A 14,630-nucleotide genomic window follows, 5' to 3' on the forward strand; every position below is an offset into this window, starting at 1 on the left:
GAGGCAGCACTTTGCTCCCTGCCAGGGAAGTTTGCTTTCCCGTCTCCGCCGGTTCCTCTCACTGTCATGACATCAGGCACGGGAACAAGCCAGGGGACGCTCGTCACCGCGGTGCCACTGGATCGGCGGCAGCGATCCAGCCACGGCGTCGTCGAATGGCTGCTGGTGTGCTCGTACATCCTCATTTCGGCTGGATGGGGACAACTCAGGGTTGAAATTAAACTGGGTCAGGGCTCAGCGGGTGCCACTGTCGCTCTTTGTTCATGGCCGGGGTCGGACCCCATCTCCTTGCTCGCGGCTGGGGTGGTGCGTGGGAAGATGCTGGAGACCGTTTGCCCCCAACAAGGGGGCTGTACCAGCTTCGCTGCCCCGTGCATCCCTCAGCTGGAGCTCAGCACAGGCCCTGAAATGTCATCTTTCAGGAAGGAATCCAGGCTGGAATTAAAATCTGTTGTTTTAAGCATCCGCCCTGGTCGGAGTCCAGCGTGCCGGGGCTGCAGCACGTGCTGTAGCATCAGCCAGTCATCCCTCCTGTCTCCTTCCCACCTACATCATCACCCACAAACCAGGGTCCCAGGGATGCCCTGAACACCCGTGCCGGTGGTCCCAGCTCAAGCTGAGGCTGCTCAATGGCACGTCTTGTGGCCTTGGTGACGACAGACCTGAGTGGAGAAATGGGGGAGCCCTGTGAGTTGGTTACAGCAGCTTTCGAGGGGAGATGTGACCCCTGGGGTCTGCATTTCATTTATCAGGATGGGGTGCTGAGTCTCTGGAGGGGCTCAAGGTGAATTATTTTCATTTTTGTTTTGCTTCTCAGCTCTGTAAAGGAAGCACAGTCTGTGGTTGTCAACCACGTGCATCAACCACATGCTTCCCCCACCAACCCCTTTCCGGCAGAGCCCCTCCGAGCCCCAGGATTAACGATGGTGGCAGGGGCTACAGGCTCGGGGTGGGGGTCCTTGGTGGGTGGCTGCCTGGTGAGGGGGATTTCGGATTCCCCCCCTGGGGTCAGGTGTGGGCACAGAGAGAAGATGGCAGCCAGGCTTACCACAGCGCTCCTCTTCATCATGCAAGGTATGGCGGCAGGTTCTCCTAGGGTGCGGGTGCTGGGTTGGGGGGACGTGGCTTGAGGGATGGGGGGGACCTTGGGGATGTGTCTGTGGGTAACCCCCCCCGTCCCAGCTCCCTCCTCTGGCTTTTCCCATCCTGGTGCTGCGTCCGAGCTGTGATCCATCGCCCCCCTTCCCATGAACCCCCCTGGCATCGCCAGCACCAAGCTGGGGGCCCACTATTGGGCGAGCATGGAGGGGGCGAGGACCCCCAAAATGAAAGCAAAGGGAAAAAAAACCACCAACCTTAAACATTGCGGAAGTTGGGTGGTTCCGTGCTTGGGGAGAGGAAGAGGAAGGTCTTCCATCAGCTTGTTGTTGTTTTTGTCCTTGCAATGTGCCTCCAAGGCCAAGGCAGTGCAGAGCTGCTGGGAACTGGGGAGCAAACGGGTTATTTGCATTTTCCAGATATTTGGGAGGAATGGAGGTCCCCACGTGGTGACAAGTCCCGCGGAGGGATGGGCTACATCTGACTGCCCAAGTGACACCCATCTCTGCTTTCTCAGCAGCCGGGGCACGACAGGGTTGGTCATCGGAGGTTGTGGGGGCCGTTCACGGGGTGGTGTATCTCAGTCCCAGCCTGCAAAACCAGACCTATCACCAAATCCAATGGCGACGTGACAACGTAATGAAGATTGCCAGCCGGGATGGCAGCGCGCCGGTCCAATACCCCAACACCCCCTACAAGGGACGCCTGGAGCTCTTCCCCAACAACACCCTAAAGATCAGCTCCCTTCAGGAAACAGACAGCAGCACGTACCAGGTGTACCTGGAGGATGTCGAGGGCAAGGAGCACATCGAGAACATCCTCCTGACGGTGTATGGTGAGCTGGGGGGACGGGAGGGTTGTCCCAGTGCCCACACCACGGGGGATGGGGATGCTCCAACATCCCGCTGCCTCTTGCAGACCTGGTGCCAAAGCCCACTGTGAATGTCGAGGTGATCGGGGATGAGCCAGTGTTGTGTGAAGCCATCCTGAAGTGCTCAGTGGGGCTCGAAGGGGTGACCTACGAGTGGGAGCGGTCCAAGAAGGTCCCACCAGATGCGGGTGGTTCTGTGCTGCATGTTTCCTTCAACCCCTCGCTAGAAACCTACACCTGCAAAGCCAGCAACCCCGTGTCCTCCAACTCCACCTCGCTGACCTACAGGCACCCCTGCTCCTGGATAGGTACTGCCTGCCATGGACATGTGAGATAGCAAAACTCGGGTGGGGTGGGCAGCAAGGTGCCCTTGGCTTGGGGGGGAGTGGGGGGTGGTCCCCCAGAGCAGTGGCCGTGACCCTGAAGACGGCAGGTCCCTGCAAGGCTGGGAGTGCCTCATGGGTCAGGAGTGGTGGGTCCTGGTTTTCCTCCTGCACCATGGGCTGTGGGTGGCAGGAACCCACCTGGGGAGGGGGTCAGGGGGGCCCCTAGGGAACGCCACAGCCCCCCCACACACCCTGGGTCTCCCTCTGCCTCCAGGTGAGTCCTCCAGTGCCGCATCCTGCACCACCACCAGCGTGCTGATGGCCCTGGGGTACTTCGTCCTCCTCCTTTTCCTCCTCCCTCTGGATTAAGGGTGCTCTTCAGTTGACCTCTGTACTCATCTCAGCACCCCCCACCACTGGACCAGTGCCTGGATGAGGCCCCCAGGCTGGCTGGATGCAGAAAGATGCAGGTGCTCAAGGGAAATGTTAGAACCAGCATCGGTTACACCATCACCCACCTGGTCTCTGGCTGCTCCGCTGCTGCCTTCAGGGTCCCTCCTCCCCTTCTCTCCTTTCCTTCCTTCAGAGATCATGTTCTCCAGATTGGAATAAAACGGGTATGAATATTGTTGCAACCGGTTTTTGTTTGATTGTTTGGTTTTCCTTTTTTTTTTGAGAATGCCAGCAATCTAAATTGCTAAATTAATGGTTAACTGCTTGGAAATCCTCTTCTCCCCAGCCCTGGGATCTGTGAGGAAACCCAATCTAACCCTTTCCTGGGGGTCCTCAGCCATCACCTGCTGTGGGTGATGCCCTTGATGGGACTGATGAGCCGTGGGACAGTGCAGGACAGTGCATGATGTGTTTAGCCTGAAACTGGGGACACCGGCTGGGTGCAAGGACACCAGAGCATCTCGTGGGCACAGAACTAAGGTGGTGCTTTTCTCTCTGTGAGGGAGGGATCTGCAGGGTGACTATGGCCTCTGTCTTCAGAAATGTCTCTGTACACATGAAATTAATTTTAACCCTAAAGACCACATTTTTAGGTGCCTGTTCTGCATTCTCTGGGCTGGGCTTGGCTGCAAAGGGTGCTCATGGACTGCAGGAGATGATGGAAGGAGCCGTGTTTCCCACCCAACACCCTTGCTGGGGACAGGAGCCCCTCCACAGTTGTCCCCCACAGGGACATGGTTCTGGATGGCGGGACATGGGCTGTTGGGGTGGGAGGATGCGTCTTGTGAATGATGGTGATGGTCCCTCAGCCTGCAAGGAGGGATGGGGACATGTTTCAGGGCCACCGCAGCCCTGGGACGTGGCTGCTCCAGTGAAGCAGCTCAAGAAAGGGGAGAACCAGGTTCCTACCCTCCATAAAACCCAAGAGGCATCGCTTTCCAGAACTGTTTTTAAGTAAAGACACCTAAGGTCAGATTCATCAAAGGATCAACAGGGACCTCACTGACTCATTTGAAAAATCAGTAAGGAGCAAGAGTCTGGGGGCCTTGGTGAGGACAGACCTGAGCAGAGAAATGGGGGAGCCCTGTGGGTTGGTTACAGAAGCTGTCAAGGGGAGTTGTGACCCCTGGGGTCTGCATTTCATTTATTGGGGAGGGGGATTAGGGTGGGACATGGCATGCTCTATCCCCAGAGAGGGTCAAAGTGAATTATTAATTATTTCTTAATAGAGAGATCACTTAAGGAAGGGCAGTTTGCGGTTACCAACCACATGGTTACCCCACCAACCCCTTTCCAGCAGACCCCCTCCGAGCCCTGCGGTAAAGGCTGGTGGCAGGGACTGCAGGCTCGGGGTGGGGGTCCTTGGTGGGTGGCTGCCTGGTGAGGGGGATTTTGGATTCCCACCCTGGGGGTAATTACCAGCTTGGGGTAATTTCTACTGGTGGGCTGATGGTTTTAGCACCAATGTATATTTTTGCAGAAATCCACCCCCCCCTTGTTGAAAATATTTGCTTGGGTCTTGGTCCTTTCCTATATGGAGGTTTGGGGCTCTTCTGCCTCTCAGAAAATCCAGGATGACCGCTGAGCATCAGCATATAACCTCCTGCGAGGAACAGATACGGAGATTGGTGCCATACCTCATGCACCTTTCCAGCCAGGACACTTCAGCCTGAGCTAATAGGGACAGTAAAAGGCTTTAGGATTGTTCTGTTTGGTTAAAGGAGGATTTTTGTGCCCCCAAGTGCTTCTTGGAGGGATTTTTTCTTGATGGTTTTGCATGTTGAACTATTTTCTCTGTTTCTCCTGGTGGGTGTCAGCCCAGCGTGGTAGCACCCCATGGGTGCTATCAGGCTTTTATGCCTTTCCTGGACCAGTTTGTGGTCAATGGTCTTCTCTGTGCCCTCCCTGGGGCCAAGCCGGTGGGGCCCGTCCACCGGAGACCTCCTTCCAGCAGGATTTGTGCCGGGTCAGCTTGTCCATCTGCAAAATGCCCCAAAGTGACCACAACTCCTTCCCTGGCCAAGTCCTCCATCCAGGAGCCAGCTGCCGCTGGTGGGAACCGCCGTGTTTCAGCCCAAAGCTCCTTGTCTGCGTGCATGGGGCGAGAAAAGGAGCCAAATTCCCTCGTGCTGCCCTTCCTCATACTTTTTTTCTTTTTTTCCCCTCTGCTGAGCTGTTGCGCAAACTGCTGGTTATTGGGAAATGGTTTGGTGGGTTGGTTTTTTTTTTTCTCAGCCCGTTGCTTTCGGAGCAGAAAGGAGCAGCCTGGCAGGACGCTGGGGTGGTTGAGTGTGGTTTCAGAGGTCTTGGAGTCTGGCTCCACTGAAAAGTGGTGGGATTTAAGTTAACCCTTCCAGCACTCACAGTCGGTTTAAAACAGCGGAGGAATTCCTGCTTCGCGCCGTTGCCTCCACTCTTCTCCGAAAAACCAGAAAAAGCAACAAGAATGTGAAGAAAGCGATAGGAAAAAACCCTTCTCCCATTTTCAAGCTGCGCGGGCTGAGCATCCCCTGGAGGTGAATAATTCATTCCACTAAAAACACGAAAACAACCAAGCTTGTCTCACCCCTTCCCAGCAGCGGAACAAGTGAGTGGCATTTTCCCCATCCTCCCCATCCCTGGCTCTCCACTGAGCACAGGAAGCTGTGGTCCTTGCTCCATTCCCACCAGGGGGGGGACCTCCATGGCAGGGGGGGGACCATCCCCATCCCTGAGCACTTGCGGTGGGGCTGGCCTTGAAGAGGAGCAAACTGAAGTGCAGGCTCAACTCCCTTGAGTCTTCAGCTTGGGAACAAGGGGTGGGGTTTTCCTCAGTCGGTTTTTAAAGACCACCCGTACTCCTCCTCGTTGTAACTCCTATGCAGGCCAAAGCAGGGATATGGATTAATGCTGGAATATTTGAGGCTTTCCTGCAGCAGTGGGCATCGCGGCTGCGAAGGCTGGTGCACGCCGGTTCTCAGGGTGGGCTTTGTGCTGGGTCCCAGCCCCGTGGCGTGCGGATGAAGAAGCAGCTGGGATGATGCCACACCACCTGCCTCCACCCCTGCGGTGGTAGCAGGGTTTGAAGGCTCTGTACAGCCCCGGGAAGCTGTTACTGTATGTGAAATTATCTTTTTTGCTGGTTGTTTCCTCTTCTTTTGGGGTCAGGTTAAAGACTGCAGGATGATGCAGTTCTGGTACAAACTAGAAAATGATGCTCCGTTTCCTTCTGCCGGTCTCTTGGGGTGTCTCCAGCAGAGCATTCAGCAGCACAACTCAGTGCTTTGAATACTTTCCACTCAAGAGAAAAGAAAAAAAAAAAAAAAGAGTAATTCAGCCAAAAACAGGAAACACATGGCCGGGGGCAGGTCTCTGATTTGAGTACACCTGTTCTTATAATGAGCCCAGCAACAATTAACTCCACTGCAGACGACTGGTGAACAGAGACATGGGCTGCAGCGTGTGTCTCTGGCTGCTGATCTCTCTCGGCCGTGTTTGGGGTACGTATGTTTTCCTCTCTGTGAAATACCTCGGTTCAGATTGTTTTGGAATTTTTGTCAGATATTAAGACCTTTAGAAATCGCGAGCTGTGTGCCGGGTGGACGGGCAGATCGAGTATAAATATTCATATAGAAGATAAATGGCTTGCAACTCCAAGCTGGATGCGTGGTGCATCCCTAATACGCTCCTACTAGTCAGGCTGAGGGAGGAGAGAATAAAAGATGATGAATGAACAAAGACGGTGATGGAGAAAGTGTAGCTGCAGTAGTGAAGCACTCTACCGTGTGTTTTAATGGGGTATTCATAACGCCGAGCAAATAATTTAGTACCAGATGTGAACTGGGGTACTTGAGATGAAGGACCTTGGTGGATTGTCTCGCTCCGTGATACTGAGTGTCTCGGATCAAGAGGTGCCAGTGGGCTGGGAGATGGTACCCGAGCAGTAAAGTGTGTGTAAGGTGAGTGGAAAGGGAGTGGCAGTGGGGCGATGCCTGTTTTCTGGGTGCCAGGAGAGCCCTGGCCAGCTGTGGGTGATCTCCTGGGGAGGATGTCCTGGATGAGTCGAAATCCTCTGCCCAGAGCAGCTGGTCAGGGAATGAGGAGCACCTGGATTCCCCAGGGCTCCTCGCCTCCCAGCCCATCGATGGTTATGGGAGGATGCTGCAAAATCGGGTTTGGTGGCACTGAGCCCCTGCAAGAGCACTGGGGTGAGTCAGGACGCCCCAGCAGAGCAGAGCAAAGGGACCTCTGACTAATCCTGACCCCCTTCTCAGTGCCAGCTTGATGGCTGTTCTTCCCTGGGGACACTGTCTGTGTCCCCACGGCCCCATAACCCCTCTGCCACTGCATCTGTGTAGCTGCTGGGTATAAAACAAAGGGCTTGGCCAGGAAACCAGAGCCCTCGCTGCGCTGGGGTTTCTCCTCGGCTCTACTGGCTCGAAGTTACTCGAATACCTGCCTTTAAAACCCCCCGGGCTTTTCTGCCTGGCCAGCACACCGAAAGTCCCACGGGCCCAATACCTGATGTGGGGCTGCTCTGGATCTAGTGCTGTTCCAACACGGATCGCTTGCCTCCCTCCAGCCGAGCTTCGGCACTGATACTTTCCGTCCCCTTTACATCCCTCCTCCCGCAGCCTTGCTCCCGCTGACCTGTCTTCCCAGCAAAGGAGATGCTGTTTGCCAGAGCGGAGGGTTTTTCTCATGTGATGTAAAAAGGGCTTTTCCATTTGGTGATTAACGAGGAGCCTGACCGCTGCACATCAAAAATACACATTGCTGAGAAAATACAGCATCCGTCTGAGCGCTGGGCTTTACAGTAAATGTACTGGCGAAAAAATGGGTGATGGACTGGGTCAGCTGGACCGTGGAGTTTCTGTGGGGTGACAGTCGTGTCCGCATGGCTGCTTTGGTGGTGGGGAGATGCAGTTCACGGGGAGAGCTCAGAAACTGCTGTGTTTTGTGCCACTGAGGGGGAAAAACTAAGCCATGGCACTCGAGGTGGTGGTGGGGAGAGGTCTGTGGTTTTTACTGGAACTGTATGTGCTGCAGGAGAGGCGGATACTGGGCTTACCTGGGCCTCCCCCGACTTATTTTTCTGGTGTTGTGTTTCCCACCCACCCCCCCCCACCCCACCCCCCCGTTTTCTTTTTCCCTCTGGGGCAAAGCCTCACCCTGCTGGAAAGAAGTTGGTAGGAAACATGGGGGTGACGCCGGGGGGGGGCCCTTCCATGCTCCCACTGTCGATGGCTGGCAGCAGCGCTGAGCTGGCACCTCTCCCCACGCTGTTTCCTACAAAAACAAACTTGTTTGTCCAGTGATGAGGGCAAACATGAATCATTGCCTTACAGCGAAAGACAGGAAAGGGTCTGGGGGAGAAGACGCCCCCATGTGCTCTCCAGGAAATCCAGGTGGTTGAGATGCTTTGGGACGTGTGGGAGATACCTGCACCTCTCTTCTGAAGAGCACTTTTCCTTGGCCACCAAGATGCACACCTGGGACCACGTTGACCAGTAGGACAACCTGGGATTTACCCCCGAGCCCAGTTCCAGGGGGCTGCAATTCCTACAAAGTCCCACTGAAGGTCTCTGGAGCTGAGGCACTCGCGCGAGGTGGATGCCCTGACATGCACCAAGCTGCAGGCTTTGGCCAAGAGCCACCGTACATCGCTCCCCTCTGGACTGCTCTGGTGTCACCAGGACTTCTCCAGGCTGGTCCTACCAATGCCAGCACCCTTCTCCCAGGACCAGCATCACCACCAGACCTGGACCACAAGTGCCCTCCCCTGCTGGAAGTAGCCCTGCTCCATGGGGTGATGTTTCACCGCACTGGCTGGCTGTGCCAACAGAAAACCCAGAATCTCAAATCAGGATTTGGCCATCATGCACAGCAGTGCCCGACATGGGGGAATGCTGAGGCTGATGCAAACAAACTCTCTTGCTTTGCTCTGGGAAGGCAGGAGTGGGGAGGAAGAGCAGAGGAAGGCAACGCTCCTCCTCTGGCTGCTGAGCTGAGTTCTTGACTCGCATCCTTTGGGGTCCAGGATGTGGGGCTGAGGGCTGGGGGTCGCTCTGTTGGTTCTGGGGGTGGTTCTGTGGCTTGAGAATGGGGCAGAGCTCATGCTGAGCCCTGCTGTGTAGTGTGTGTTCCCCCCTGCCAGCAATCGCTGGCACAGGATGTGGTGGATAACCCCGAGCGTGAAAATGCAGATAGATAAATCAGTTGAAAATTGAGCAGATTATCTCGTACAACCCAAGCTGCCTCCAGTCTGCGGATTACCAGGGTTGGTCTGATGCTGTCACCGGCTTCTGCAGCCCTGTGGGCATCTGCCTTCCTCTGGTAGAGCAGGGATGGGGATGGGGATGGTCGCTCTGAGCCCCCCCCCATGCCTCCCTGCCTGCCTCAGCCCTTCTCTCCGCTCTCCTCCCAGGCATGGGCCATGGGGCGAGGGAGATGGTGCTGGGCACCTTGGGGAAGGCGACGACATTGCAGATCCCCCCCGACCTCCGGGACCTCACCCTGCGTTTCGGAGAGGCTGTCTGGAAGCGGGACACGGAGGACCCGCAGAGGAAACTCGTCCTGCTCAAGTACTTGGATGGCAACTACACCAACTACATGCAGGGACGAGCTCTCTTCCACAGACTGAACTTTTCCCTGGAGATCCTGAACACCAGCCGGCAGGACGGGCAGCTCTACGAGTACATTGTCAGCAAGGGGCCGGAGGAGAAAGTCTGGCAGATCCAGCTGCAGGTGTATGGTGAGACGCGCGGCTTCGGGAGGACCCTGTTGGATGCTGGGAGCAGGTCTGGGAGGTGGGTGGAGGATGGCCACTCTGGTGTCAGGATGCTGAAGTGAGTCCAGGACCCCCTTGCAGCCCTGTATGGGTACCCCAAGGAGCCTTCGGGTGTGAAGCCCATTTCCCTTTCTAATGCTGTTTGCAGTGAGTCTGGGGCCAGACTGGTTCCTCTCCATCTTCCAGGGATTTAGGAGATGCCAGCAGGATTTCCCAGGCAGTGGCCAAGGCAACGTTCTCATCCTTCTCCAGACACAAACCTTTGTCCCCTCCCTCCCTCTCCCCAGAGCCAGTGTCTGATCCCAGCATCCAGATCCTCAGCCAGGTACTGGCTAACGGCAGCTGCACCATCACCCTCAACTGCACGGCGGCGCGAGGGGACAGCATCTCCTACAGCTGGGGCAGCCAGGACAGCAGCATCTCGCAGCTCTGCTCCCGCAACGGCAGCCTCCTGCACCTCTCCTACCCGCTGCAGAACACAAGCATCCCCTGCACCTGCACGGCCAGCAACCCCATCAGCACCCGGGTCATCGTCTTCAACTCCTCCAAGTGCAGCTATGACCAAGGGGGTAAGTCCCCAGTTGCTGACCTGGCTCCCTCCAGCCTCCCGGTCCTGCTCGTACTGGGCAGGGGGAATTTCATGCTGCTTTTGGCAGCCCCAAAGGAGCCTTTTGGCAAGAAAAGTGGCCACTGCGTCACCTGCCCAGCCCTTTCTGTAAATGCTGGCTGCCTGCCTGCCTCCACCGCCGGCTCCGTCATCCCGCTTGCCGCGCACCGCTGCTCGGGGCTCGTTTTAAATGCATGAGACTAATCTGCTGGGTGGTTTGGGGGTGTTAAAAACCCAGGGACAACTTCCCCTTTGGGCTAAAAGTCACACTCTTTCTCACTGGGATTTTTTAGCACACCTCGTGACCTGGGGGGGACTTTTGCTGGGGCTGGGCAGCGTGGTGGCTGCCCCTTTCCCTGGGGACCCGTGGATGAAGTCACCCCTCTGCTGGGGCTCTCACAGTGACTTGTGCTGGGAAAAGATCCCTCTGGGGAAGACGGTTGGGAGTCTGGCTTAGGAAAAGGGAGATACTGAAATGAGATGCTCCAAGGGGGTTTTGGGCTTGTTTCTCACCCCCTTGCACTGGGGGACAACCCCTGCAAGGTGTCACTGTCTGTGGGGTGGGAGCAGGGCCACCCCAGGGGCTTCCTGGGGGTGGGAACCTGGCTGGAGCTGCGGAGCTCTGTCCCAGGGTGCTCTTCCAGTGTACCTGCTGTGCGAGGGCATTTTACAGGGGGGCTGCCTCCCCGCAGGCCCCCGTAAAGCCACCGGAGACGTTTTTAGGGCTTTATCTGGCCCTGATCTGGCCCCCAGCAGGTTTTTTGCTGACTGTTGTGGTCTGGAGGAGGTTAACGAGAGCTCCATTCTAAAGGAGCGTTTCCTGCCCCCTTGTTTCCTGTTCTATTCAAATCATCAGCCCAAACGAGGTGATGAGCAGAGGAAAGATTTTAGCAGCCCACTCTGCTCAGCTCTGGGTGACCTTGAAGCCCAGGGCCGGTGGCTGACCCCCTCCCCTCTTTGCCCCCCATCTCAGGCAGTGCCGGGCTGAGGAGGGAGCATCTGGTGCTGCTGGTGGTGTTGCCCATCGCTGCAGTGATCGTGCTCATCGGTGCCTTCGTGGCCACCCATTTGGCCATGCCCATGGGTGAGTGCTGCGAGGGAGGGTGCTGGGCTGGTTGGTGGTCCTCAGCTGGGGTGGGCCTTGTGGGGGGAGAGAAGTTGCCCCCAACCATCCTGGTGAACAGACCCAGGGGTTGATTCCTGCGGGCACCTAGTCTACAGAGTACCCTGGCCCTTGGGAAAGTGTTAAACGTGTTTCTTTTGAAGCAGAGAGCCAAAGGCAGGAAGGAAACCAGCTTAAAAGAAAAAAAAAAAAAAAAGAAGAAGAAAAAAAGAAACGTACCGGCACGTGATTTCTAATGCTTTACCCATATGATGGGCTCTTGAGATCATACTGCAGTCTCAAGGGGAATGGAACAATCTCAGCCCAGATTAGAGCAAGCACCATCTCTCTGAGCGCCTCATCCAGGCTGTGCCCTCCCTTCCCATTCCCTGTCTAGTGACAAATTTGCAAAACTGACCTGTGGTGCCCAGAAATCCTCTGACCGCGGCCAGGCAGCCGCAACATAGGGATGCAGCAGAGTCCAGCCAGGGAGCACCGTGCTGGGAAGGGAACCAGCATGGGCTCACCTCACCGTGCCTCGGCTGTGGCCGGCAAAGTGCCGGGATCCCTCCCCAGGTCCCTGCTCCCCTCCCAGCTCGGTGACTTGTTTATCCCTTCGCAGCTGGCCGGGAGCAGGAGCAGTCGCCGCTCGCCGAGAACAATGCAGTGCACACCATCTACTCCCAAGTGCAGCGGGTGCAGGTGAGCCATGACCAGCACGACCCCAGCCAGCCTCGGTGCACGGGGGAAAAATGCTCCTTTAGCCCTGGAAATGCTCCTTTAGCTACAGGACCCCAAGCACTGCAGCCAGCAGGGAGGGTGGGCACGATGCTGCCAGAGTTTCTTGGGTGGGCAGGGGTCTCTGACTGCAGCATCCTGACCTCAGGAGGCAGCACCCAAAGCTCTGGGTGGTTGCTGGGTGCCTCCTTGCTGGTCTGCAGCACGCTCAGTGATGGGCTTTGGCCACTGGGTATCAACTTGTCCCTGTGACTGGTGAAGGAGTGGGTGAAATTGTGGTTGGGGGGGACTGGGGTGGCCGTGGGCTCGCTGGGGTCACCCATCCCTGTTGTTGCTGGGGTCAGCCTGGTCGCTGTTAATTTGGGAATCACTGGGAATGCGGTGGCTTCCCCAGCCCCCAGCATCCCAGAGTGGCTTTGGGGACAGACTGTGTGGTGTCCCCCCCCGGCCAAATCCTGCTCAATGCAAACTGGGGAAGAATCGGTGGGTGCCTGTAGGGTGGAGGGAGGGAAGGCCCCCCTGGCAAGCTGCCTGCCGCTGCTCATCCTTCGCCCTCCATGCAGAAGCAGAAATGCCCCCCTGCCGCCGAGCACCCCTCCTGCACCACCATCTATGCTGCAGCCACTGGCCTGCCCCCAGACACGGCCCTGGCCCCCGGCACAGCCCCCCATGCCCCACGCAGCCCCCTGACACAGCTGCCTGCCCCGCAGGGCCATGCACCCCTCTCACAGGTAAGAGTGCCTGCCCTCCCCAGTCCTCACCCTGGCTGGGCATTGCTGTGGGATGACCCACAGCCCCCCCAGCTCAGGCACCTCGCCGACCCCTCTGCTTCCCCACTCTTTTGCAGAGCTCCGACAAGGAGCCCATGACCGTTTACGCCAGCGTGATGATGCCCATGGCCTGAACTCCTCCTGGCAGCAGGCAGCAGCCCAGCCTCTGCTCACCGGCCACCGACATCCCCATTCCCAGCTGGAGGAAACCCTGCTCATCCCTTGGGAATTGGGGCAAACCCCTCCGGCATGTGCCAACCCGTACTGAATTGAGCTGGGGCTGCGACAACAGCCACGGAGGTGAGGGATGGAGGAGGAAAGCAGGGCTGAAGGAAGGCATGAAATCTCACCAGGTCACAGCTCAGGGCAGCCAGCAAGATGCTGAAGCACCGGGAGAAGGTTGAGGGGCTCTGGGTACGACCCCGCAGCCGGGCATGAGCGAGAGAGAGAGAACTGGCACCTCGGAGGGAAAGAGTTGGTGCAGCAGCACTGGGAAGTGTGGCTGGAGTAGGTCTGGACCCCAACCCCATCCCTGCCCTGTGGGTTTTCACCCCACAGCCTCATCCTGTGGCCCCAGATTCACTAGAGGGAGCCCCCAGCTCATGGCAGCTGGTGACACCGATGACGCATGGGGACGTGGCTTAAATGTAGCAGTGGGAAAAATAAGAAGCATTTTTTTTTGTTTGTTTGTTTCAACCTCTGCTCCACAACCGGTTATGAAACTCGGTTCAAAGACAGTTTTGCAATCCCCTCGGGGCTGAGCCCTGCCCTGCACCGGGGGCACCGGCAGCCCGCGCCTGGGGAAGCAGCCGTGTCCCACCGCACTTTTCCATCCCCATCCTTTTCCACCGATGACTACAGGAACAGGGGAGGTTCTTCCAAGTGGACTATTTAAAGCTGAATTTCTGGCTGAGAGGGGGAGGCAGCCCCTGCCCGCAGCAGCTCCCGACTTCCCTGCAGAAATACCGAGCGGGGGGATGCTGGAGGTGGCCTGGATGAGGGACTAGGGCTGCAAAAAACTTTCAACCCGCTCCCCATCCTAGTCTGAGCCATTTTATAACCCCAGCATAACTCAGCTTGTGCAGCAGGTCTGATCTCACGTGCTGCTGCGAAGGAAAAGGAAAATAAATTTACAGTAAAGCCTTTTGGAAAGGTTTGCTTCAGGATTGTGTCAGGGGCTGGATTAGGCTTTGCTGGGGGCGGGAAGAAATTGGTGGTTTGGACCTTTCTAGCTTCCTCCTTTTGTTACTGTAGAAAATCAGCTGAGCTTCTTCCTTGGAAAAGTCTGCCTGCAAAGTAACTCCTTCCCCCAGAAGAGTAGGAAGGTCAATGGAAGGGCAAAGTCACGCTGGTCCTTGCACCTCTGAAATGGTGTAAATGCTCCAAATGCTGTGCCTGGCTCTGGGTGCAGGATGGAGCCCAGTGCTACCCGTGCTGGTCCTTGCCGAATGCTGGGGCACCCTGTGATGTGCCTCCCCGGTGGGCAGCCAGGCGTCATGGCCGGCCCCACGGCTGCCAGGGGACCACAGATGCTCGATGCGGGGAAGAACTCGAGTAAAAATGTGAATATTGCCGTTGCAGAGGAGCATCGAGCTGTGATGCTGCAGACTCCCAGGTGACGGACTCCAAGGGACTTACAGGGTGACTTGTCCCCAGGGGTGTTTGTGCCTCTCGTCCTCCCTCCCCCACTGGGGTGTGGTGAAAGAGAGGAGCTGTTTTTAGACAGCTCAGTGATACTGGTGCTTCCGGATTGAGCAACGATGCTGGTCCCTGTGCCCTATGCTGGTCCCTGTGCCCGACATTTCCCAGCTGGTCCAGCACACTTCCCCCACCTGAATTTCAGTATGATGCCAGTGTCATGCTACTTCCCAGAATAACCTGAATTGGGGAAGTGGT

General features: G+C 56.8%; 2 protein-coding genes across 3 annotated transcripts; both read left to right on the forward strand.

Moving 5' to 3' along the window:
• Nucleotides 1-877: 877 nt before the first annotated feature.
• LOC121080091 (CD48 antigen-like) lies at nt 878-2,926 on the forward strand. 2 transcript variants are annotated; one of them, XM_040577952.1, is made up of 4 exons: nt 878-1,074; nt 1,616-1,933; nt 2,017-2,277; nt 2,570-2,926. In XM_040577952.1, exons 1-4 carry the CDS (start codon nt 924-926, stop codon nt 2,662-2,664), a joined length of 825 nt encoding a protein of 274 aa, XP_040433886.1. In that variant the 5' UTR covers nt 878-923; the 3' UTR covers nt 2,665-2,926. The 2 variants fall into 2 exon arrangements, with proteins under 2 accessions (XP_040433886.1, XP_040433887.1); XM_040577953.1 differs by having other exon boundaries at nt 1,619-1,933.
• Nucleotides 2,927-6,069: 3,143 nt separating this feature from the next.
• On the forward strand, nt 6,070-13,921 carry SLAMF1 (signaling lymphocytic activation molecule family member 1). Its single transcript, XM_040577904.1, has 7 exons — nt 6,070-6,227; nt 9,155-9,481; nt 9,805-10,086; nt 11,098-11,208; nt 11,849-11,928; nt 12,528-12,695; nt 12,812-13,921. Exons 1-7 carry the CDS (start codon nt 6,176-6,178, stop codon nt 12,866-12,868), a joined length of 1,077 nt encoding a protein of 358 aa, XP_040433838.1. The 5' UTR covers nt 6,070-6,175; the 3' UTR covers nt 12,869-13,921.
• Nucleotides 13,922-14,630: the final 709 nt, after the last annotated feature.

This window comes from Falco naumanni, chromosome 20 (assembly GCF_017639655.2).
Source record: "Falco naumanni isolate bFalNau1 chromosome 20, bFalNau1.pat, whole genome shotgun sequence".
Classification (NCBI taxonomy): domain Eukaryota; kingdom Metazoa; phylum Chordata; class Aves; order Falconiformes; family Falconidae; genus Falco; species Falco naumanni.